This window comes from Euprymna scolopes, chromosome 43 (assembly GCF_053919585.1).
Source record: "Euprymna scolopes isolate OS-2025 chromosome 43, ASM5391958v1, whole genome shotgun sequence".
NCBI classification, from domain to species: domain Eukaryota; kingdom Metazoa; phylum Mollusca; class Cephalopoda; order Sepiida; family Sepiolidae; genus Euprymna; species Euprymna scolopes.
This window is the reverse complement of record NC_136524.1, coordinates 11311186-11338954: the sequence shown is the minus strand read 5'-3', so window position 1 is coordinate 11338954 and position 27769 is coordinate 11311186. Positions and strand designations below refer to the sequence as shown.

Here is a 27769-nt window from a genome sequence, read left to right as displayed (position 1 = left end):
TATTTTGTATTGTATAATTTCTGTCATTATATATCTCCTTCCTCCCATTATTTTCCAAATTTGGTTTTGTAAATCTTGAAAATATTTCATGGCCTCCGAGAGAGCTACATGATCTATTGCTTTTTGAACAGTGCACATGTCCTTCACAATAAGTTTTCATTTTTATAAGAGAGAAAGGTATAAAGATCTGTCCAGAGATAAGTTACGAAGTTAATTTCTAAAAGACTTCCAACATATTCTGATCTTGTTAATTATTAATTAACTAATAATTTTAAATTTGCTAAATTTTAACGATAATATAGTATAGTATGTATTGTAATTTAGATGTATAAATTTGTAAATTTAATATTTGCTATTCCACACTTATAATTGTAATTTATGCATCTATTTGCATATTGGTTTTATGCATCTATTTGCATATTTGAAAATAATTAGCTATTAATTTTTTTTTAATTTAGTAATTTTTTGTGTTATTTTGATAAAATTTGAGTGTAAAGAAAATCAAGAACCCCCCTCCCCCAAAATAGTCAATACTTATTTCTCAACTTAACTATAAGTTTTATACTGAAAATAATTTTCTCCAAAATAATTTTTCTTGTCTAGCTTTACTGTTTCTTTTATTTTTTTTATTTTTATTTTTTTTCTCATTAAAAATATTTTTATCTCTTCTCTTTTTCTAGCTTCACTGTTCCCCAATTTTACAGTAGAAATATTTTTCTTAATGCAATTGTTGGTTGTCAGATGTACCAAAGAAGATATTGATGACTCTGGTAAGGGATTTTCAATTAATTTGTATATTTTGAATCCTAATTTTTTATCGTTTCTTTTAACCTCCAGAAAATAATAAAAGATTAAAAACAATAAAGATCCAGTTTTTATTGATCCTACACACCTTTTTTATTAACCATTTTAAGTGGAATGGGTGCATTTTATTAAGATTTTAAATTTATAATATAGTAAATGTCAATTTAAAAAAAAATTTTTTTTTTTTAATTTTCCAATTTCTTATAATCTTTGTCTACAAATAAGTTATGACATTCATTTTGTACAGAGATTGATTTAGTTATAACTTTTTTACCACTTACAATCAAGACAATTGGGACAAATATGAACAAAAGAATAAACTAGAATTATGTTCTGTATTATTGTAGATTTACTCCCTTCTCCCTCCAATAAAAAAAAGAATGACACAGATTTAAAAAACCTTTTTTTAAGTTAACACAACAGGAAAAAATAAATAATAATAACAACCAACAATTATTTTAGAATTATAAATTAAAGTAAAATGATCTCCCCTCCCCTACATTTCTGGGCCATTTTAGTGTTTTCAGACACTTAACAAATAATTATTTTTTGATTTTGACAGCTGTCTAGATATTTAAAAAAAAAAAAAAAATTTTAATGATAATTTTTTATTTTTTTTTATTTTGGGGAAGGGCTTACTACTTGAACTTTGGGTTAAGAGAATTATCACTAGGACCTGTGGTAGGTTAAGTAATTGTTATTATTTATTTATATCCTTTTGTTTCTATCAACTCTACAGATTGGGAAATTGAAAGGTGGAGAAGAAGAGTATAACTCAAGTTGGAAAATTCATTTTGATTTCATATTTTTTCTCATTGACCACTCACATCTAGGATTATTTGTAGAGGGAAAACAATATCAATCAATGATGAAACAATTCATAAAAAATATTGAAATTTATAAGCTTAATTTAAAAGCCAAGTAAGAGTGAGTCTCAAGAAAAAGTCAGTATTTGTGCATCAAAATCAAAATGAAAGTTTTGGAATTTCTTATCAGCAGGAGCAGCCTTTATTTTCTGATGCAAGTGTTGTCATAGAAACGTCTGAAAATGTGTGAGGAATAGCTGTAGGCTGAATAATAAGCTTTTCATGAGCAAAATTTCTTTCCTAGAACTGGCTGCTTCTCAGCTGAGTATAATACGGTTGTTTTCAAGTCCAAGTTCTTTTTGGGCTGTCCTCTTAAATAAATGGATTTCTGCACGATTCTTGAATGGCCTTTAAGCCGTGGAAGTAAGTTTATGCATTTTCTTGTATCATCTATGACCTAGCATCCAAGGTTAGAATTGGTTTTATCTGTAAGGAGTTTAGTAGTAGTTTATTAGACAGGGTTGTAACTGACAAGGGTTCATGTGGCAAGTTTCACTACTGACTGGTTTTGGGTATTGCTTAAATAGCCATTACAAAACAGGTGCTTGGCTTCCAGAATCACTCTATATATTAATTTTGGTAAATAAAGTAATTTTATAAAAATTAACCAATCAGAATTGAGTATTTGTTTTGCTGCTATCACTATTACTGCTAAACAGGGGTTTTACACCTCAAACTCAAATATAATAATGGGTTTTGTCCAGGATTTCCCCTATATTAAAAACCAAAACTAAAGAAAACTCTGTATGGTGTATGTACACATGACAAAAAGCAAATATCATACACCCAAAATCATGTAAATTTATCAAGTACTTTTATCTTTATAAAGAAAAGAAAATTTTGTGGCTAAACGAACATTGACAACATCATGAGTCCATCTTGAAAACTGAAGGAACAAGGAAAATAATCCAAATAATTCAAACATGTGAGATTTTAGAAATCCATTCTTAACGCATTTAACTCAATTTTGTTTAGAAAAGATTTTCTTTATGAAAATAAAACTACATAGTTAACTTTCATGATTTTTCCTTCTGTCACGAATATGTACATCATACAGTTTTAATTTTGTTTTTTCAATGTAAGAGGAATTATGAACAAGCTTATGTTTTAAAGCAGTTCCCTCCTCATTTTTCTCCAATGACTATTCCATTTTATTTTATTTTGATTTTATTTATTTTATTTTTTTATTTTCCAGACATTAAAAGTACTTTTGATAATTTTTTTTTTTTTTTTCCTTTTTTTTTTTCTTTTTAAAATTTAATTTACAGATTGTGTTGGACAAAACTTTTTGCAATCTGTTCATAATGTTGTATATTTTAGTTCAAAAGTCCTTGAAAAACTTTCATGGTAAGTTTATTACTAAATCATTTCTTCTTTTAAATAAGTCTATAAAATGAAAGATGTTTTCAATTAGAAATTGAATTACATACATAATAATATGAAAGTGTGCTTATGGCAATTCAGCTACAAAAGGTATCCTGCATTTCATAAATACTGACAATCAAAACAGTATAACTTATTAATTCTTGTATATACACATAATTGGTGATTGATGTGTGTGAATAGTCCATTTAGTATTTTCGGTCAATATTAGTTCCATGTTTTTTTTTCTCCATAATTAAAAAATAAAAATGGAACAAGAATCTCACATAGCTAATATACATTGTTGACTATTCCGAAAATTGAAAAATTTTCCAAAGCTTTATTCAATTATTTAATAACATTTTGCCGAATATATCAACAAATAACAGTGCTCCACTTTGTTAGAGCATATTTATGTTTATTCGTACAATTATGTGTGGATTAGTCATCTATGTTGATATATAGTTTTAGTACCACTCTTTGATCAGCAGCTGGGCTAACATGATTGAACACTCCTTGTTATTCTATATCATCGTCTGGTGCTACTAGTTTAGGCTGTCTAAAGATACTAGCTTCCCGACCAAAATTGCACCAAACATTAATGTTATTGTTTTTGGTTTGTTTTTTTCCTTTTTCTCCAAAACAAAACTGAGTTTTCCTCTACAACCAAACCAAACCAAACCCCATGAATAAATATTTAAAGATATAAAGAACTTGAAGCGTAAGAACTTTTACGAAAATAACCCAAAAAGGATTGATATGCCATAAAACAACCTAAACCAAACCCCACGAACAAGTTTCGGCAGAAAATTAATTGCATAAAATTATGTTTTGGATCTTCAAAAATCTTATATTCACATGTAAGAATGGGGGAGGCGTAGAGTTAACTCATTTAAATAGATATTGTAAAAAAAACAAAAATCTGATATTCACATGTAAGAATGGGGGAGGCGTAGAGTTAACTCATTTAAATAGATATTGTAAAAAAAACAAAAATCTTATATTCACATGTAAGAATGGGGGAGACGTAGAGTTAACTCATTTAAATAGATATTCTAAAAAAAACAAAAATCTTATATTCACATGTAAGAATGGGGGAGACGTAGAGTTAACTCATTTAAATAGATATTGTAAAAAAAAACAAAAATCTTATATTCACATGTAAGAATGGGGGAGGCGTAGAGTTAACTCATTTAAATAGATATTGTAAAAAAAACAAAAATCTGATATTCACATGTAAGAATGGGGGAGGCGTAGAGTTAACTCATTTAAATAGATATTGTAAAAAAAACAAAAATCTGATATTCACATGTAAGAATGGGGGAGACGTAGAGTTAACTCATTTAAATAGATATTGTAAAAAAAAACAAAAATCTTATATTCACATGTAAGAATGGGGGAGGCGTAGAGTTAACTCATTTAAATAGATATTGTAAAAAAAACAAAAATCTGATATTCACATGTAAGAATGGGGGAGACGTAGAGTTAACTCATTTAAATAGATATTGTAAAAAAAACAAAAATGACAGTGTATGAACAGAATTAATCTCGTTGCTTTTTCTTTGCAGGTTGTTACCATCTTTGGGCCCAGCTGTACTGAGATTACTTGTTGATAACCCGAGGGTAGAATGCTTTTCACCTCTATTGAAAAGGAACTTATGCAAGTTCCAGGAAAGCCTAAATTCTTCTCCACAGGTGAGATTAATTGTTAAAAGTGTTTAACTGTTCTGCTATTCTTGGTTAACAATATACTGGTGCTATCAGATCCGACTGTCAGAAGATGCTGCTTTCCTGACCAAAACTGTGCTGAATATTGATGTTACTGTATTTTCTTTTTTCATCTCTTTTTCCTTTATAAAATCCAATCGTATTCTGTAAAATCAAAAACGAAAACATCAATTTTCATCTACAAAACAATCAAACCAAACACCATATGCATAAATATATGAAGATATAAATAACTTTATGCATAAAAACAAATTGACTGGATTCAGCATTAAATAATTGTCAGAGTTTATATGCAGTAACAAAAAAAAAACAACCAAACCATGATTAGCAATGAGGAATTTATTCAGCTTTTTATAAATGATATTTAATCTATGAATTTTTGGTTCCCAAAACACCACCCTGCACACTCAAGTGGAAATATTGAATAATAAGATTAGGGGTACCACTTTTAACCCCAGATTATGAATTAAAAATGAAACATAATTATTATTAGAATTTAATTTATATTTGACTTTACTTGAACCTCATGAAAAACAAGAACTTTTTATGATGTTTTGATTGGTCTTATAATTTTCTGTGCAACACTATTAGCTTATTACTTGATGTGTAAGAAGCATTTTGCAGCAAAATCCTGCTGCTCAATTCAACTTTGTTTTCACCAATTTCTCTGCCTTTATTATCAACGTAATATCTGTCCTATCCTTGGCAAGAGGTGTGATTGTCTTGACTGCGGCAATTTTAATTTTTTCTTATTCTGAATTCTTATTTTAGACAGTTGGATATTTTCTGCGTTAAAAAACAAAACAAAAAAAAAAACTACTATCTATTTAATTTTGTTATTGGGACAGCTAAAAATTATATATATATATATAAATTAAAATAGTTTATTTGTATATCATTAATTAAATTGTTAATAAATGGCATTTATTTATAGTTAATAATCTATTTAACAGTTCAGTTTTATGATTAAACTTATGTCCGAGTTATAGAAATATTAATCACTATGAACCAAATGACTGAACTTCGAACAGCCAAAATAGTACATATTTGAAAAGGTAGCATATAAAAGTTGAGAAGCATATAATTTTTATTTTACTCTCAAGTCTTGATAAGGCAACTAATATAGAAAAAGGAAAACTGTAATACGAATCTTTTGGATGAATTTAATACTTTTGTTTGAAGATTTTGTAGCTATTTTAAGCGTTGCTATCGAGCAAAAAAAAATTTTCATTAATGAAAACTGGTCAAGGTTTTAACCCCAATTGGGTTACAAGCATAATGTGGTTATATCTGTGTTTAATTATTTTTTTTTCTATTTTCAGACTTCTCTTCTTTTGCCACGCTCCTCAATTGGTGGTGTCTCATTCCAAGCAGAAACAGATAATCGAAATAATTTCCCAACCCCAAAATCTTTTTCAATGTTTCGAGCACAAAGGTAATTTATCATTTAAAAAAAAATTAAATTTAAACGGATGATAATAATTTATACTGTTTGAGATAAACATTTTGTTTATGTCTACTTGTAAAGGAAGCTAATGTTTAGTGATACAAATTTACAAATATTCCTTATTGAGTGAAAGCAAGCATAGAAGTATTTTCTCTGACGTGAAAATTCTAAATTACTGTAGAATTTCTGCATCAGAACAAATGGTTCACTTTGTTCTGTATAGCCAGCAACATCTAAACATTTTAACTGCCATAAGTCAGCTACTGTGATACTATGAACGCCTCCCCTCCCTCCAAGAGAAATAGGAAATGATTCATAAAAAAGGAAAGTTGTTGGAAATTAAAAAAAAAAAGAAGTCATGACAATAGTTAGAAATGATTAACCAAGAAACACAAAAGACAGTTGGAAATGAGATGAGTGGTGGTCGAGAGAGGAAAGTCATTTTCTGTTTATCAGTAACTCTTGGACAAAAGACTGGACATAAGATTTGCGATTTCTGGAAAATCTACAATAATGCGGTAAACAATTCCCAGCATGATGTTTGTACAAACACTTTAGACTCAAAAGAGACACCACCAATTTCTCTCCCGAATTTTCCATTATGGAAACTCCTCCCAGTATCCTATATATCATTAAACCCCCCCCCCCCCCTCCAGAGCGTATTACCCAGATCTTATTCTTGCCATCATGGCGAGTTTCTGCTATTATTCTGGTACTAATTTTTATCCTCTAAAAAATGCTCTGCTGAGATGACCTTTAGTTTCAACAAACTAACAAATACTTTGTATCTTGTTTCTCTGATAGCTGGAAAATAGTTTCAAAGAACTCTGAAAAAATAAAAACACTGATTTGCAAAATTAGAGCTCCATAAGTTCCCCTTCCACTCGTGTCTAAAATTTATGAATCATTAATCAACCTTTTAAATGCTAAATTTCTTTCTGACCAACAGTATAGGCTTAAGCAATCCAGTTCTGCTGCAGTTGTCTTAACAACCATATACTGGATAAAGTAGGTGAAACTAGACTGATACTACTTAATATATCTGTGTAAGTTCTTTGACAAAGTCTGCCATGAATGTCTTCTCAGGAAAGTTGATCATACAATATTACTGGACGAATATTTAATATAATCAAATTCATCTTATCTAAAAGAAAGATCCAGATTGTCATTCTCTATAGTCACACATCCAAACATCACAACGATGCCTGTGTTCTCCTTGCTCCCTATTTTCCTGACTGGACCAACATGCAAATGACCATGCAGCTGTTGATAGGCCAAGAAACCGAACTGAACCAACATGTAAAAATTTAAGTAATATGAACAAAAGTTTGCACAATTCTCCACTGAAGATATTCCATATAAATGTGGCCCTTATCACAGTATTTGTATATTCCATTTGGACCCCCCCCCAAACAACATGTGTACTTGAAGGGTTTGGTTCTGTGCTCAAGAAAAAAAAAACTGATTCTATGCTGTTCCCAGTCAACGTGTTTGATAGTGGTAAGAAATGAGAGTGAAAAGTTCTTGTGACCTTCTGTATAATAGATGACAATTTCCGGAGAAACTGCTTGGCAAGAAAAAGTGTAAAATCTATTGAAAACTAACAATATGAATGCTTATTTTCTGAAAATGCATCAAGAATTGGCCTAAATGAATGCTGAAACAAATTTGTATATGCAAGTTTAGATTAGAAAGCTATACTGGTTAATGGAATAGTGGAAAACAACTTTATTATAAAGAAAGAACATTATAGAGGGGAAAAAATTGTAAAAAAACAAACAAACAAATATTGAGTTTAATGGAATATAACTTTCTTGAGTTTGTAGAGTTGGGGATGATGTGAGACGCCTGTTGGAGAGAGCCATTTTGTAGCAGCATAACTCCATCTGTATTCATCTGAATGACCTTTAGATGAAGAAAAAGGAATAATCAGATAATTAACAGTTTCATCAACATAGGAACACTAGAATATAAGGCAGGATGGTTTGTTAAAGTTTTTCACTTTTTTTTTTATACCTCATTGTGGTACAGCTTTCTAATCCAGTAGCTTCTTTCCAAGAGATGCAGAATTGTGGAAATCTTTTCCTACTGTTTTTCTCTTATCTATAGTCTTCGTCTTGTCCGGACTAAGGCCAGTATGATTTTAGAGTGATTCGTTATTAGGAAGGTTAGATCATGTCAACTGACCTAACTTTTGTAATCTATGCATTATTGAGACATTAACTATGATGAAATTTAAAATCTAAAGCGTAAATTCAAAGATGACCAACTTAAAATTTCTCTTAGAAAACAAATGAAACTTGTATATAGTTTAATTGTTCTGTATTTTGAATGCGTAAACCAATAAACAAGTATTTGATATTAAAATTAAAGTACATTTCTAATATATTCTTAATGTAATTAATAAGAAAAAATTCTTATAAAATATTTAAGTATTATAAATATGATAATTGTAATTTATTAGCCCCAACATTGCCATGATAGTGATATTGTACTGATGTAATGTCTATTTAGACAGGTTTATTTCGTCAGTATATATTAGAAAAAAGAAAGGTCTTCTAATCTTGACTCTCACCAAAGTCATGAAAAAAGGTGAACAAGGGAATTATGTTCGATTACATTTTAACATAGTTTCATATTGGAATGGTTTATAGGTTGGCTGCCAAAAAGTTATTCATAAATTTAACAATAAATAAAAAATTTGTGACTTAAAAGCAAATGTGTGTGAGGATTATGAAAATAAAAACTTGTGACCAACGCTGTCTATGTACAGCTATGGTTTTAATATGTAATTTTAACTGCTGAATTCTTTATTTTGATTTCCTTGCAGAGATTCTTTTTATGAACTTATTCGCGAGTGGAAAGACTGCCACGAAAAACCTCAGTGGACTTTTCGAGGAGCTTTAGATCGAAAAATCCACCTGACATTCTCTCCGGAGATGGAATTGGCCAATTACTGGCATTTAGCCAAACTTTTTATTTCACAACTTATAACTGTGAGTATAATTTTATTTATCCCTTTCTTGGCATATCTAAGTAATAATTCCATTTCAGTTTTTAATGTCGACCTTTTGGCTATGAACATAGAGTAGTATCTGTTCTGATACTACTCTTTGATCATTCTGATTTCAGTCAGTGAAGGAAAAATCCTTTTAGACTGAGACACTTCTTATTTTTTCTTCCAATCCAGAATTCTCCTTTTTGGGAAGCTAGATTTTTTTTTTTCCCCACTGACTATGTGCCTAACTTGGCCTTTTTGGAGATGAAAGTAAATAGGAACTTTTAATGAAATATATATATATATATAAGGTAGCAGCCAGGAATTTATTTCATTGGTTTTCTTTGAAAGAGAGATAAGTGAAATGAACATAACATTATTTTTGTTTATTTTTTTTTTCTGGGTTTAATTTAACTGGAGATAAACATTGACCGAGGATAGTTAGTCTGTTGAAAATGTATCTTGATTTTATTAATGAAGGGAAAAAAATTTTTTTATTTTTTTTTTATTTTTAAACAAATCGGAACATTTTAAATTCATTGATAATTATATTGATAAAATGTATTTAAAAGCAATATTTTTCAAAAATGCTTTCTAGTTATATAAAACAAGATATGGCATAAAATGAAACACTGGATGTTGATAGATGGTGATGGTTGCCAGATTTTTTTATTTTTTTTTTATTGCTCTTGATTTTGTAAGATGCTGAGGAGTTAATACAGACTAAGTTTTTTTTTCTAAAGTCCTTCTGTGCCAATGAAACTATGGTCCATCTATAGAATCAGTAATGTATTAAAAGTAAATAATACATTTCCAACAAAGTATATGCCTAGACTGGAAATCAAAGCTGAAGCCATATAACTTAATTTTATTTTCATTTCGGACTATTATTCTCATCTTTATTAGTTGTTGTTTTCATCTTTTATTAGTTGTTGTTTTTCACAACGTTTCGACCAACTATTCCTCTGGCCTTCGTCAGGTGGTAACCGCGACGGATAGGAACTTCGAATCTCCTAACTGTATTCTCAGTAATCACTGCCATCCGTAGTTGTCGTCTCACCACGTTTTGGCCAAGTAAACCTCTGGCCGGCTTTTTTGGTTAGGATTGAAACCGCTATTTTCAGACAATGTTCATCTGGAACCATAGAGATTCAACGTCTCTATCAACTGCGCCACAGACCCCGAAGGGCGATCAAGGTTGGATTCTTTGATCTTATAAATCCACGTTTATTTATTATCTGATCTTCCATAGTCGGTCCGTACCGATTGGTATATAAAACTAAAATTTATAATGCTCATCTCAAAAATGAATTCCAATTAAGGAATAATATATATATGAAGCCATATAAGCACTTCAGTCTGAGGTTCTACTAACTATGCTATTTAAGCTTATAAATAGAGCTTAAAACATTACTTTAACAAAATAATTATAATTTTGGCATGATTTCATAGATTTACTATTTATGTCTTATTTCAAAACATGAATTCAAACATAAACAATAATAAAAAAAAATAAATTGGTGAACATTATAAATAGCGTTGGAAATTTTTTTTATAATCCAAAACTATTTTACTTTAACTATGCGTTTGCATTAAAAGTAGTTCATATTTAATATATTAGTAAAAAAAATGTGATTAATATTAATTTACGTATTGGTCTTAAAAACTATTTCATATTTGATATTAATATATGATTTTTGTTAATTATCTAAATACAAATTATCGTTTCTCATTTCAAAAATTTCTAAAACAAACTGTGCTAAAATGATTTCAGAATCTAATAAAATATGCAAAACTTATGAAAAACAAAACTAAATCTCTTTCACCATTTTTATGAAACTTACAATTTTACAAATATAAACTTAACTTTGTTGTGTTATCGTTTGGGTAAAACATTCAAATCCATGTACAGCATATTACCTTTTTCCTATCTTATGCAAATGAACTGCAGAAATTAGAATAGAATATCATTTTTTTTAGAAAGGAGATAACTGTAAACTTTCAACTTTATTTTTCAGTGTGTAGGAACTACAAACACATAAGTATTGCAGTAGTTATTATAATGTCGCTACCTCGATAAAAGGAAATTATTAGATGGCTTTTCAAAACTGTGTCGCTGACGTCTTTGTATTATTTTTTAATTATTGGATTGAAATTTTTTTTATGCAATTAAATAATGACTATGGTGTTTTCTCTATTTCATTTCATCAGATGTATAAAGAAGATAATTGTATTGCATTGCACAATGATGATGATTCAATTTCATTTATATCGCAATTGAAGAAAACAAATCCAGAGAAATATAAAAGGTAAAATACACATATTTTCACTATAAATTCTAATAAACAAACTAAAAAAAATAAAAAATGGCATTGCTTTTGCTACTATATTTAAATAAATCTTTAATTGGATTTGATTTTGCTTAAAGTTCATTTTTAAAAATCTATCAGCCTTTTTTCCTTTGGATGGTACCAGTTTTTTTTTTTTTTTTTGTCGGCAGGTTCATTATCATTTTAACACCCTAATGAACTAGACAGATTACAGTTCTGGAAAAGTCCTTCTAGAGGAGATGGGAAATCCAGAGAATAGTGCCAGTGAATTGACTCTTTATTGTATAAATTGTGTTTATATAAATTGTCATTGTATATATTGTGTTTATGTAAATAAACACTTTCTGCGCTTGTTTTTACAATCGTGTACTTGATATATTTTTTTTTTCTGTTGGCATGAGATATACACTCACATATGTGTATGGTTGTGTGTGTGTGTGTGTGTGTGTGTGTGTGTGTGTGTGTGTGTGTATATATATATATATATATATATATATATATATATATATCCACAGACCTTTATGTTTTTAGGTGCGTTCAAGCATATGAGGCTTTGGCTTTTTGCTAAGCTAAACCGTAACCCACTTTGAATGGACTTGACTCAAGAATATTAGTTTTTATTTAAAAAAAAAAAAAATTGTTTTTTAATCATAACACAATTTTAACTTTTAGATTGCAGGAGAGATTTATAATCCCACTTAGTACAAGTGGACCAAGTCCACCACCAACATTTACTGGTTCTCAAGAGTTTTTCCATGACTTCATCCTTTCTGCTAACAATCATGTCTTTAATCAACATCTTGGTGATATTTTAAAGGCAAAGATTTTAGAGGTAAGCACTAAATTACATTTCTTTGTCTGCTTTTAGCTTTTTACAACTTTGGCAAAATAGACGGTTCTATTCACTGTTGGAAACATGCATAGCAGCACATTATCAACTACAGCACAGCATAATGTGCTTGCATTTTTTCTGCTGATTATTTTTAGTCATTTTGAAATCACAAGTCGAATACTTTTGTAAGTTAAACATTATAAAAAAGGCAAATGAGATTAGCATTATTGAAATGATTGTTTATTCTCTTTTCATCAATATAAGTGAAAAAATCATTTTAAAAATTGAATAAGAAAAGGAATAGAAATATTAATAAATGATGTGGTGATTTAAATTGTATAAAGAAAGTATAAATGAAATTAAAATAGTATAAGCAAAGTAACTTCTATTCGTGGATTCAACCATTGCCCTCTAAAGCAAGAGACCCCCCTCACCTTTAAAAAAGATGAACAATATTAGTTACCAAATATTGCAAAATCATAAGTGGCAATCCCAAAGGAGCTAACTTAATGAACATAAAAAAAAATTATTACATAAGTATGCTTCTGATATCATCCTTATAAAATAATATTAAGATATGTTGGGTGAGTTAATATGGAAGGGAATGTTAAAGCTTGAAAACTTTTTTAAATTAAAATAAATATAAGAGAATATTAAAGAATTATTAATAAGCTTTTAAACCAAATACCTCTGCCGATTCACAATCACTTTAAAAACTTTTTCTTGAGACGTGAATCAAAACTTTTAAATATAAACATTTCAAACATATATTTTCTCATTTCTTCGTATAGATGAACATTAACATTTTTGTAATTTTGATACAAATCTATTTTTTATATATATAAATGTAAAGAATAGAAAGAAATAAGTGAGTTCCTCCAAAGAATATGCCAGAAATGACCACAATAGTGGTGCGTAAACAACTGCCATGCTATCACTAAAAGGTGAACCATCATTGGTAATTCTGAAATTTATTGACTTGTTAAATGTTTCAAAAAAAAATTATTCATAAACACAAATATTTGTTGAATTTAAATCAAGACAATTGCTGAATTTAAAACAAAAATAAACAATGACAACGTGTACTTAATTAATAAAGTATCTCTTTGCATGGCAAAATGCAAATTAGTTAACTTTACTACTCAGAATATATATATAGTATATAAAACAAATAGGGTGTTGTTATTGGATAAATTTAAAATAATTTGAAATAAGAAAAATCAGATTTCTGTTTTAAATTACTAGAACCCCTCCATGGATGTGACCTCCCCCCGCTGCCTCGTTTTTTTTTTAATTAAAATGAGCTAATTTCTGCTAGAGTCTTATTTATTTTTTTTATTACTATTAACTGAATTTTTCTTTTTTTTTCCTCTTACTCATTTTATTTTTTCTCCATCTTGTTTTACCTTGCTTTCTTGTTTTTTCTGAAAATATAACTGCGGCAGTTGACTTCAAATGATTTGTAATGGTAATTAAATGATTTTTATTTCGGCAATAAAAATGACTTCTTTGGTGTCTTTTTTTCTTAAGTTAACTTTTCTTTTGCTTGCACTGCCCTTTTCATGCACACACATACTCACACTCTCTCTCTCTCTCTCACACACACACACAGTGGGACACATTCGGAAATTCATCTCAATTTTCAGCTTTTCGTATTTCCTGCATTCACTCTAATTCTCTTCTGTTCCATAACCTTGCTGTTGAAAATTGCTAAGAAAACAGCATTGCAAGTTGTAGGTGGTGATAATAGTTAACAAAAAGCAGTCTTCCTCATAGAATCTACCACAAAGGAAGACAAGAAGAATGCCTACTAGACACTATCCTCAAGTGTCTAAGCTCTCTCTGTACAGGGCTTTTCCAAAACAACCTGGCATGAAGATACTTTTTCCTAGAAGTAAACCCTGACCAAATATTTAAAATCACATTTCGTATTCACTTCCCAAATAAGATCACTATGGCTAACCCACATTAGCTTTTCCGAGGAATGGTGTACCTTCTCCAAATGATGTTACCTTAAGTAAAAACACAAAGCTGGATACTCCACCAGACTAGAAGAATTCTTGTCCTGCAATCCAGTAAGACCAAAAGACTAAAACGAAAGATATGCTTCAACATATAAAAACAGTTATTTGGGAAGAGGAAAATTATGTTCTCAATTTCTTTACTAATTCAATGTTTGAGAGATAAATTACTTTAATGGAACATTCGAATATCTATATATCTCATATAGAGTTCAAGTGTTAGTCTCAGGTAGTGGGTCCCTTGATTTCTGAGAACTTCGACTGAAGTAAAATAAAACAAAAAAAGTGGATGGTGATAACCTAATACTTGTTCTGTAAGCAGGAGTACAGCTGATATCTTTGACGATTTCAGGTACATTGCTTACAGACGTTCAGTAGTGAAACCTTCTTTACATGCTTTGTTCTTACATCACTCCAATCCACACATGCTGTTGTTGCCTACAGACACTCTTCTAGAGTTTTTTTTTTTTTTTTACAACTTTCCTACTAAACCTCCTAATCTTTGGATGTCTGAAAGCAGGTTCTGTTGTTGTAAAAAATCTGAGGATAGACTACCAATATTGATCTGCTATCATTCATGATTAATATGGCAGATGGTTTAATAATACTAATTATAGAAAAGATTCATTTAAGTAAAATTCTCTTGAAATGGACCATCAAATAAAAATCTATTCAAAAAAAAAAAAAAAGTGGGGACCTCAAGTTGTTATAATGCCAAGGACACATTTAGAGGCCCTATACAAAATATTGGCTTTGCGATATTTTTTTTCCTCTGAATTATCTTAATAATGTCTCTGAACTCTATGAGAAAAGAACAATGCTTTTTCAGTATATATAAATAAAATTAAAGAAAAAATTCCTTATATCCTTGGCAATTCCAGTGATTTTGAAGCATTTAATGATAATAATGATAGGCCAAATTCAAGTATTATGGTTCATTCGTGCCCCAAAATCAAACATAAAAAGTGTTCTAGATAACACTTCTATAATGTTCGTTACACTTGCAATCGTTTTGTATTGCTGTAGCATTACCCTTGGTTTCGTTGTTTTGATTTGCAATTGTGCTGCATATGTCTATCATTGTTAATCGACACTGTTGTGTGGCACACATCAGTCGTAAAATACAACAGAAGAATATACAGTTCAATTCTTTAATTTTTATTTCACCATAATTGGTTTCTGTTTTACATGTGCATATGTGTTTGATGACTTTTTTGGAAATTGATTTCCTGGCTCCAACTAACCCTGCTACTTCAACTGCTCTATGTGTACTGATTTGAGATTTTTTTTTTCTAGCTAGATAAATATCAGCTTGTGTCTCTTCAAAGTGTAAATGAAGAAAATGGAGATACATCTCGTGATGTAAGTATTTGGCATCTAATTTTTCTGGTTTGAAGATTAAACTTTTTTATAGTCAGCTAATGTACTTCCTAACTTTTGCTTCCGGTATAGCGCTACTGGAAGTGGTGACAAGGCAAATCGGTTCCTTCATTTAAAAAAATTTTTTTTTTGCACTCCGATATCTCCTCTATTATGTACTCTTTTTTTTATTATGTTTTTCTGATAGTTCTTTTTTTATTTAATAATCATTGAAAAGTTTTTTGTTTTTATTTTAATTAAGGCTTGTTTAATTTTTTGTTTTAAGAATTATTGAAAACACTTACAATCTTTAAAAACTATTACATGAATATTATGCATTGAATACGTTTTTTTATGATGTTTGCAATTTGTTTATTTTGATTTCAATTATTTTATTTCAATAATTTTAGTTTTATATTTTCATAAACATTATATAAATTTAAATAAAAAACTTATTTTTAAATTAAAAAAATAATTTTTATAATTTCATAAACATATTTCTTATAAAATTTAAATAAAATAAAATCTTATTTTTTTAACTTTTGTTATTGGAAGTGCAAATAAAGACTAATTGTGTTATTTTTATCTTTTTATAATTTTGTTAATTTTTGTTGTATACTTTTCATTGATGTCCTTTTCTTATATTTCATTTCAATAAATCGCTTCACAATAGAAAGACTGAAGAACAATTAAAGTGAAGGAGCTGATTTGCCTTGTCACCACTTCTGGTAGCGCTCTGCTGGAAGTTAGGATGTATGTTAACTGATTATAACTAAATATATATATTCCTACATGTCACCTTTATAAAAATGAATAAAGAAAAAGTAAAAACTTTTAACACTAATTTTTTATACATACTCATATGTAAATTTTGAAAATTGATAAAACGCCTTGAAAGCGATGAATAAAGTGCAAATATATTTTTTATTAAAAATCACCCTTTTCTCTTTTGCTTTTGTTTTAAATGTTTCCAATAAATTCTTCTTCAAAGACTTCATAATTAAGGTCTGTTTTTTTTTTTTTTTTTTTTTTTTTAATAATTGGTAAAGTTCTTTCTTGTTATTGAAGTGATCTCTTGTTACTGGAATGGTTATGAAACTGCTTATTTTATATAGAAATAGCTTGTGTATGACATAAGTCTCTGAAAGAAATGTATCGAAAAAATTTAAGTAAAAAAAAAAAAAATGGGCGCTTCTACAGAATTGCGACAGTTTTGTAGTTGATAAACGGAGTTTTCAGATAAAAAAAAAAGCAATGGTTTCCACTCATTTTTTTTGTCAATTCTAATAAGTTACAATGGTACCTTCCAAATTATTAAGTCGAAATTACTTGAATATTACTGAATTATTAAGCTTTAATCATGTTAGCAGGCAAAAATTTGCTGCTATCTTGTTTAAAGCAAAATGGAAAATTACCTCCCTTTTGAACTTTCCTGTGTCTTATGATCAATTTCATCAAATTCTATTTTTTATTTTCTTTAATAAATAATTTTCTACCTTATCGATTTTCGTAATTTTTGGATATAATCATCTTAAAAATATGAGGAATACGTAGATACCATTGTTTTCATGTGAATTTCGGTTTTATGATTTTCGAAATTTTGTCCTAATATATTGTAGAACCGCAGAAAAATGTTTTTAATAATAAAAGTATTCATATCTTATTTATGGTTTCTAAGGTATTTTGCCTTATTTTCAAATTTAATTGCTTTCAAAAAAGTATATATGTATACATTAGTGATGGGACAATTAATCTAAAAAAGGAAAATCAGAACCTTTTGGCAAATCAGAATTGGAAAATCTTTTGCCTGTTTTTTTTATGCTAAAAATGAATTTTTTGTTTCATTTTTTTTGTTGTTTAAAACTAAATTTTCCATTGCTGAAAAATAATTTATAGATTTTTAAACTACCAGTAAAGCTAATGAGCTCTCCTCTGTTTGATGATTTGCATGTCCAAACCACCAGATGTTGAAAGATGGGCAGCAGGCAGCATAGGTTTAGTATTTAACAGGGTAGAAGCCGGAACCTGATCCCCACAATTCTGATTATAGAAATAGTGATACTTTTTTCCAAACTCGTGTTTTGTCATCTATGACTCATCATAGTGACTGAATCTAGCTAGATTCAGCCACTATGATGAGTCATAGATGACAAAACATGTGTTAGTGGAGACAATATATATGCCACTCCCCATTTGGGGGTACCAAATTGGTGAAAGAGAAAATTATTCCCAACTCACATTTAGGTAAAAATGCACTTTCGTATAAATAAGTGAATTCATTCGAAAGTATCACAAGCAAAAACAAATAAATAACGCGTGTGTGTGTGTGTGTGTGTGTGTGTGTGTGTGTGTGTGTAGAGGGGAAAAGGTTGTGGAGAAGATTAGCAAGTACATTAACAAAAAAGGTGTACATAAGTAGGCTATCACTGAGTCAACTTTGTTGCTCGTTGAAACTGTGGTTCAACTATCATTATGAGAAACTGAATATGTATGATTGAGAGCATAACATTTACTGCCTGGTCAAGACATGTCATCAGAAAATGAAAGATACCCCCCTCCTCTTTTTGTGATGAATGGTGGTGTCTGATCATTGATATGGAATGGTGATGGCAATATTTTGAAAAATGTTAACCAAGAAATTTCCCCAGTTTATGTTGCTGTTCATCAGATTTTCATAGTTGCCGGAGTTGATATGATGCTGTAAATTTCTTTAATTTTTAATTGAAAATTTTTGTCTGTTTATTTTTTTATCAAATGTTTTTTTTATTTATACAGATTACAAAAGAATTCAAATCTTGCCTGTTAACGTTACGTTTACTGGCAAAGTTTCTTGGTTTTTTGACATTTCTCCCATACCAATCTATTAACGGACTTCCAGAAGAAGTACATCCTGCTTATCTAGAAATAAAGAACATTGTAAGTAAATTGAGCATTTTAAATTTGATACTAATGATTGAATAATTACTAATAATAATCTAATTTGACCTTTAATAGGTTGTGCATCTTGTTAGGAATTCCTAAGACCGAAGCTGTAAGTTATAACATTAAACAACATCCAGTGGTGAAGTAGCAATTTGAGTGTTTATTGCCATTACTCTGACTCGGAATTTTAGTATCTACCAAGATCTTATCTAGAGATTTTAGAAACAAAATGTACGCAAATTGCATGTAACTGGAATACAGTCACAATGAAGGTTCAAATTAGGAGGGGGTTTTTACTCATGCAACACTGTACAATCATCATCATTCTTATCCAATCTTGCTATTTAAGAATCCCAGACTCTATTGTGGGCAACACCAGGCAACATTTCATGCTTGATATCTCTGGTCCAATCTACAGGATTGATATAAACATTTTGCAAGCAGGTAAGTTCATTTGTACACACAAGCAGTTTTCTATGCCTGCATATTCATATACATTATTAAATTGATGGCAAAACCACTTGAGATGCGGAGTGTATAAGACATCCAAAATTCTACCAAGTTTCTAATAGGGATTCTTTACTCTAGACTGCTGTCACGCATTCACCTGCTCATGGGAGGGTAATTATGCTGAAACTTGCAAATCAAGTGTTTGGGTCCGATATTTCACTGCCATACAAGATGGTGAAGCGACAAATGGCTTTCTCTCTGTTCTAAAAAATTGTACTGCCTGTCTACATTTATTTAGTCTTTTTAAAATTGGTTGAAATGAAATTTTAAATATTATCTCATTTACAATGAGATTATTTGATGGTAAATGTGTTCTATTTTTTGTTGCAGAGTACTCCGCCATGTGATATTTTGCTTTATTTGAATGAAGCCTGTGCCCAAGGACGCCTCTGTTATACAATTCCTTGGGTTGTGGAATTCTTAAGCTGGATGGATTCTATGTCTCCAATGCTTGATTACTACCAGAAAATTTTCCAGAAACTGCTCTCTATTCACAGGTGAAGCTTTATATTATTGTAGATGTTTGCTTATATTTGATGATCACTGTAAATACGCATAATATAACAAATACGCATAATATAACAAATACGCATAATATAACATATACGCATAATATAACATATACGCATAATATAACATATACGCATAATATAACATATACGCATAATATAACATATACACATAATATAACAAATACGCATAATATAACATATACACATAATATAACATATACACATAATATAACATATACGCATAATATTGCTTTTGTTCAGGTTAGCTGTATGTTTTAGATAGCAGGCCTGCAATGGGAAATTTCTTTTTGCAAAGAATAGTGAAATCACAAGAAATGGGTTGGCATCTTTGGAGTAGCAATGTTTCTTTAGTTACAAGTTTCTATGCTTTTTTTTTTTTTTTTTTTGTACAAGGTGGTCACCACTTATCAAGGCCCGGAAGCCACTCGGGGATAAGGGTTATTGCGTGTACAGTACGCTAATGTTGAGATTTGGTAAAGTGTCTACTTAAAGGGGCGGTTCATCAGGAACTTGTTTATGTTGGACTTGAAGTTGTAGTCAGGTGGGAAACAGGCAGACGGAACAGAGTTCCACAGGCATGCACCTCTAAGAAAGAAGCCTTGTTCATGGAATCTACATTTTGGTTTTGGCACAGATAAAGAGTAGGGAAAATTTTTGACAGTGGTTTCAGCTAGACGGGTGTTTCTCATGAAAGCTTGGTGAGGAGGGGGGGGGGCAGGGATTGGAGCTCAGACAAGCACCTGCAATGGAAGTAATAATAAAACAAAGACAGGCCCGCAACGTCTCTCCTGTGGGAGAGAGGTTGCAGGGAAGAAAAAAGAGCATCCCCCACTATACCATGAAGCCTATTTTTGTACTCTGTCAAGGCAGGATAGGCTGTTTTTAGCAGCTCCTGCCCAGATGCGGCAACAGTACTCCATCCTTGGACATACTTGGCTTTTATACAAGTAGAGAATTGCATCAGCAGTGAGATATCTTCTGGAGCAGTAGAAGGATCTCATCATTTTTCTAGTGACCCCGGCAATAGACTTGGTGTACGTATTCCATTTCAGGTCAGGAGTAAAGATCAAGCTGTAATTGTGGGCTACTTAAGATCTAGAAAAATTAATAGGTAAATCTTCAAATCAATGGCCTAAACCATTCTAATAAAATTAGTATATAGGTGGAATATATATATATATATATATATATATATATATATATATATATATATATATATATATATATATATTTGAGTGTTTTTAAAACAATGGCTTGAGTGGTTCACCAAATATATACACCCTATACCTTGGTAAGACTTTTGTAAAAATTTTGAGTATTCTAACTTCTTTATACGTTTCAAACAAACTTTTCTTCAGATTACATGCATAATACTAAATAGATTTTACTAAAAAATAGTTCATCATGTGATAATATTAAAAGAAGAAAAAAACAAAACAAAAGTTTTATTATATATATATATATATATATATATATATATATATTCACACAAGTTTTATTTTTATCGCATTCTGTTTAGGCCAGTGATCTTAACATACTAAATAATGGGCCTAGTACATCTATCACTCTATCTGTATCTAGATAACTGAATGAAATGACAATATTGACGAATTCAATAATTTTAAATTAAATATTAAGTGCTTATTTCTATAGTGAAATATGCCAGTTCAAAATAAATAGAAAAACTTCCGAATATACTTATTTATTAATGATGATAACAATAATTAAATGTACATGAAAAATTATGGAAAATAAGCAAGTAAAATTTTCATAAAAATTCAATTAATTTAATTTCTACTGTACACTCCTTAACTCTTATCCTCGAGTGGCCTCGTGGTCTTGATAAGTGGTGATGCCTATGTAAAAAAACAAAAACAAAAAAAACCCCAAACTATTTAAAGGTGACAGCAAGCCAGTATGTTGTCTTCAAAGAAGGGAGATAATAATCTATAGCGTGAATGTTATTGAAAGTTTGTAGCCTCTGAATAGTAAATTAATTCTATTTTTTATGAAAATTCTATTTAATAATTGATTTAACTCCATTTTGCCATAAAACTAAATAGTTTACATTAGCATTTTTCTTCCAAAATCTTTAATAATCAGTTAATTAGTTTAGAGGGTGAAACCTTATATACGAATATAAAAACCTATGCATACACATTCTTAAATTCATATAAAAGGTTTTTTTGTTTTAGTTTCATGTTTTTGCTATTCAAACTTTTTTGCAGGAAATCTTGGGCAGATTTGAGATCAGGATTTTGTGTTAAAACGCGGCTATTTATCATTGTTCAACTTGAATGGTTGTTTGCGGTAAGTAATCCATCATTTCCTATTGATGGTGTGATTACACATGCATCAAATCTAAATTGGAAACAGCTCAAACCCAATTGTAATCAATAAACAGAAAGCTACGCTTTAAAAAAATTTTTATTTCTTTTTTTAAAGAGAAATTTCTAAATTTTCTACCATACATAGGTACCATTTTTTAATTTATTTTTAATAGGCATGTATGCTGTTAGTGATCAAAGATTCTACATTTTATCAAGTGTTATCATTCAGATTCTATACTCCTATTGCTAGGACTGTTGTAGATTATTCTATTTGAATGTGGCCTGATTGTTGTAAAATATATTTAAAATTTTATCACCCAAAACATTTTTCTTGGTTCGGATAGCTCTGTGACTGATTTTGTGACACCTTTTCTTACTAGAGGCATTTAGTGCTCTCTCTCTTTCCTTCAATAAGCTACCTGTTTACAACAACATAATATTAGTTTAAATGGGTTGGCATCTTACACTCTATAATAAATATCAATGTCTCTTATAATATTCTCCTGCCTCTATAGTTTCAATAGGAAAATAAACAAATGCTTCCTAAGCAATTTTTTTATAATCAGTACATGCAATATTTTCTTAACCATGCTTCCCTAAACTATTAGTAAATTTCATCTTCATATACAAATTATTACATTAATTCCAAAGCAAACTGCCTCTCTCAAATATGTATTCCCTCAAAAATAGTAGCAAACATTTTCACTCTCTATCCATTAAATCCTCTGACTCCTTCACCAACAACAAGTATCATTATTTCTACAGCATCGTTTCTTCTCAGATGTATGGATGTCCACATCTATATATATATAAAAATTAAATTCTTGGTTCGATCGTTATCAATGAAATGATATTTCTACATTATCAATTTAATTGAAATTTTCAGACAGTCTTTCCTTAGAGTCGAGGAATTTTTTTTGTTATTAAACTAAATTAATAATTTAAATTATAAATTAAATAAAATAAAAATATTTTTCATAAGTCGATTCTGCGTGACTATTCGGATTTTACTTCTGGTCTTTATGTCAATTCATTCACCATGATTCCATGACTCTAATCAATAAATGAAAAAAAAAAGAAAACATTCTCTATTTTTTAAATTTAAATTCGTTTGCCAAGATTTCCCAATTTTTTTTTAATTTAAAACAAATTGCTCACCAGAAGGTGCGGTTTGAGTTGAAACATAAAAGTCAAAGAACCTTAACAAAACTATCTTTGTTGTAAAAATCATTTTTTAACAAAATTGGCAGCACACTTTCTTTTTTTTTTTTTTTTTTTTTTTTTTTTAACAGTTGTTTCTATATAAGAAAATATGAACTTTTTTATTATTAAAACTATAAATTGTTAGGTGGAAGTAAAGTTTTTTTTTCAGAGAAAATTATATGCACTTTGGTAAAGTGCTTAAATGATATCTTTTTTATTTTTATTTGTTTTTTTTCAGCCATTCTTACCATAGAAAGGGGAGGGTGTTTTGTAACTATTCTGTGCTTTCAACTAACAATTTATTATTAAAAAAAAACAATTTATTATTTACAATTAATTATTCATAATCATATCTTATCATAATAGAAAGTAACCCATTGCATGGCGGTGCTGTTTGCCTCCTTAAGGTCTTGGTTTGAGCAATGAGGACCCAATCGGCAGTTTTCCCTAAGGTGATGCATCGTTTGTATCTCTCCACATGGACATAAAGGGGAGGTGTCTAGGCCCCACTTGTGGAGATTGTCTTTTGTTTTGCATAGAAATTTATTATTACAAAAAAAAGATATCGTGAAATTATAAAATAGATATTGTGAAAGTTGAATTTAACTTGAAAAAAACAAAACAACGCGATTAAGGTCCGATTGTTTTGTTTTTGCTTTTTTTTTTACTGTAAATTTTAGGTTAAAGTTTTTTTTGTTTTGTTTTTTTTTTCAAGAAAACTTTTTTAACAAAATTGAAAGTACACTTTTTTTTTTTTTTTCAGAAGATTTTATATGAGAAAATATGAATACTTTTTCTTTATTAAAGAAATTCTTAGATAAAATACAGAAAAGTTTCGCCAGATTTGCTGCTTAGTTGTACAAATATCCTCAAACCAGGTAATCACTAAAAAGTCAACACCGGTATCGAGCAGAAGGTTTTTTACATATTTCACAAACTTTAAATGGGTAAAATATAATCACATAATTATTGAAAATGTGATCATGTGATTAAAATTTAATTTAAATTAACCACGTTGTTTAACAAATTTAAAAAATAATGCAAGATGAAATATTACAATGATTAAATATGTTTTATTTTATAATTTAACATTAAAAACATTGAACAATGCAAATAAAATTTTGGGTACTTATGTATTTTTTGTTACTGTGCTGAAATAATAAGGTTATTTTGAAAGCCATTCTTACCATGGGGAGGATGTTTTGTAACTATTCTGTGCTTACACCTTACAGTAAAAAAAAAAGAAGATATCTTGAAACTTTAATTTAACCTGAAAAAACTATTTAAAAATAGCGTGGTATCAAAAATGCATGAGCACAAAATTTTGGTTTAATTTTACAGTAGATATTGTTCTTGGACGTATACAATGGCAGATGCTACCGTGCTATTTTTATAGTTTTTTTTTTTTTTTTTTTTTTTTTTTTCAGTTTAAATTAAAGTTTCACAATATCTTTTTCTTTTTTTTTTTAATTGTGAAGTGGAAGCACAGAATAGTTATAAAACACCCTCAGTTCCTCATTAAGAATGGTTTTCAAAATAATAACGTTATTTCAGCACAGCACCAAAAATATATAGGTACCCAAAATTTCATTTTTATTGTGCAATGTTTTAATTTTAAATAAAATAAAACATTTAATCATTTTAAAACTTGGATTATATTTTTTTAATTTGTTAAACAACGTGGTTAAGTTCAATTAAATTTTAATCACATGATCACATTTTCAATGATTATGTGCTTATATTTTACCCATTTAAAGTTTGTAAAACATATAAACAAACTTTTGCTCGATACCAGCATCGACCTTTAAGAGTCCCTTTTAGTGATTACCTATTTGAGGATATTTGTACAACTAAATGGTAAATCTGCCTTCTGTGTTTTCAACTAACAATTTATTAAAAAAAAAAAAAAAAAAAAAGAAGGTAAATTTTCACATTAGGTCCACCTCCACAATTTTTAACATAGGTAGGTGGGGGGGTGTTTTTTTTTTTTTTTTTTACATGGGGATCACCACTTATCAAGGCCAAGGAGCCACTCGGGGATAAGGGTTATTGTGTGTACACTAATCAGTGGGATAGTATCGTAGTAATAGTTAGTATTGGGGATTTGATAAGGTGTCATTACTTAATCAGGAATTTGTTTGTGTTGGACTTGAAGACATCCAAGTTGAATTCGGGGGGGGGGGGAAACAGGCAAGCGGCAGAGAGTTCCACAGCCGTGCAGTTCTAAGAAAGAAGCTTTTTTCATGGAATCTACATTTTGATTTAGGCACGGATAAAGAGTGGGGAAAATTTACAGTGGTTTCAGCTAGTCGGGTGTTTTTCGTGAAAGATTGGTGAGTGGGGGGCAGAGAATGGAGCTCAGACGAGCACTTGCCATAGAAATAACGATAAAACAGAGACAGGCTTGCAACGTCTCTTCTGTGGGAGAGAGGTTGCAGGGAGGAGAAAAGATCATCATGTTTATTCCGAAAGCCAGTCTTAATATAGGGAGGTTGGGGGTGTTTATCCATGGCCGCCAGTGAATTATAGTGCATAGTATAGGTCTTTATATCTCAAAAACTACTTGCCTGTGCAAATTTTAAATGAGATTTTCTTATTCAGCATAGTCAAAAACCTTTAAAAGTAGTCATTTTAAAGAAAATTGTGGAGGTGGACCTAATGTAAAAAAAAAAAAAAAAAAAGATATTGTGAAATTTAAATTTAACTTGGAAAAACTACTTTAAAATAGCGCGGTACCAAAAATAAAAATAGACAGAAAAATACCCCCTTTGGGTTTGTATTTGCACAAAGATTTGAAAAAGTTGTCAACAAAAACAAATATATAACAAGTAAATGTTTTCAAAGACAAGATAAGTTACTTTTCTACCTAACTGGATAATTTTTAGTGTTTTTATTGGGTTTGTATTACTGTACACATAGATTCGAAAAAGTTGTCAAAAAAACAAATGTATAACAAATATTATCAAAGGCAAGATAAGTTACTTTTCTACAAAACTGGATAATTTTTTAATGTTTTTATTTAGTTTACCGTTATATTTGAAAATTAGAAATGGCGGCAATCTCTGTGTTAAACATATTAAGTTTGGGAAAATGAGTTAAAACTAAATAACTGTACAAATTACTGTTAAATAACCACCGAAATATATGATTACCTATGTTACGGTAACATATATTGAGTGAGTTCCTAATAGAATTTTGTATAGTTTTTAGTTTTAACTCATTTTCCAAAACTTAACGTGTTTAACACAGTCTGATGCCATTTGTATTTTTCAAATATACTGATAAACACTGCATGTTCTCAAACCGATTAAACATTTTACATTAAATAAAAATACTAAAATCTTATCCAGTTACAGTGTTTATCGGTATATTTGAAAAATACAAATATGGCAGACACTGTTAATTACGTTAACTTTGGAAAAATGAGTTAAAACTAAAAAACTGTACAAAATACTGTCAGAAACCCACCGAATATGTCAGCCTATGTCATGGTAACATATTCGGTGGGTTTCTAACACTGTTTTTTATAGTTTTTAACTTACTTCCCCAAACTTAACATATTCAACAGAGTCTGTGACCATTTGTCTTTTTCAAATACATCGATAAACACTGTGTTTTTCGAGCTGATTAAACATTTTACATTAAATAAAAACACTAAAAAATCATCCAATTAGATAGAAACGTAACTTACCTTTGCTTTCATTTATTTGTTTTTGGACAACTTTTTTGAATCTATGTATTGTAACCCCTCCCCCTCACCCAAATACTAATTAAAAACACATTTTTTAATACAAAAAAAAAAAAAAAAAACTATTTAGCGTTTCAACATTTTAGCAACGTTCGGCTTAATCCACTGATTGTTGGTCGAGTCCAAGGCATGATTGACGGAAACTCCCGAGGATTCGGATCCAATTCTACAAGAATACCATTTTTTTACATTTTTGTCTTTTTTTTTTTTCACTTTTTGGAGTGGATTGCTGTACTAAGAATATAAGAAACATGCATTTTCTCTTTTTATTAGATTTTTCCATTACACCAAATTGAGCCACTACAACGCGTGGCAGGGTACAGCTAGTTTGTAATAAACATAGCTACAATAATCTTTATATTTCATTAAATTATTACGACAGCATTTCTATTAATGCACTTATTTAATTAAATACATGATTTGTAATTATTACATTTTTTCAATTATTCTACTTTAGTAAAGAGTCACCTTTTTTTCCCCATAAATGATAATTTATGCATAAAAAATTAAATTACTAACATAATTTTACAATTCTTTTCTATGTATATATGTATCAAGATAAATAACTGATGCAATGTTTTTTTATGAAGGATGTACATACATATATGATCTCAAATTCATATATTTATTTATTTTTAATATACATATTAGCAGGGATACCTGGAGTTTTTGAGGTGTGTGTGTAAGGGGGGGGGGTAAAGTAAAGAATAAGCGAAGTAACCCTGCTTAAATATTTAAAAAAAAAAAAAATAATGTTAAACTTTTTTAAAAAATCC

At 29.5% G+C, this 27769-nt stretch overlaps 1 protein-coding gene across 2 annotated transcripts in view; it reads left to right on the top strand.

The window, feature by feature from the left end:
- Positions 1-27769, top strand: part of LOC145268184 (codanin-1-like) — an 84085-nt gene that overhangs the window by 19911 nt on the left and 36405 nt on the right. For both annotated transcript variants that reach the window (XM_080123414.1, XM_080123415.1), the window contains 11 exons: positions 681-770; positions 2939-3017; positions 4601-4727; positions 6083-6195; positions 9038-9203; positions 11417-11514; positions 12208-12367; positions 15685-15750; positions 18523-18663; positions 19510-19676; positions 21941-22022. In XM_080123414.1, coding sequence (XP_079979540.1) covers positions 681-770; positions 2939-3017; positions 4601-4727; positions 6083-6195; positions 9038-9203; positions 11417-11514; positions 12208-12367; positions 15685-15750; positions 18523-18663; positions 19510-19676; positions 21941-22022 — 1289 coding nt within the window. The remainder of the gene's footprint in view (positions 1-680; positions 771-2938; positions 3018-4600; positions 4728-6082; positions 6196-9037; positions 9204-11416; positions 11515-12207; positions 12368-15684; positions 15751-18522; positions 18664-19509; positions 19677-21940; positions 22023-27769) is intronic.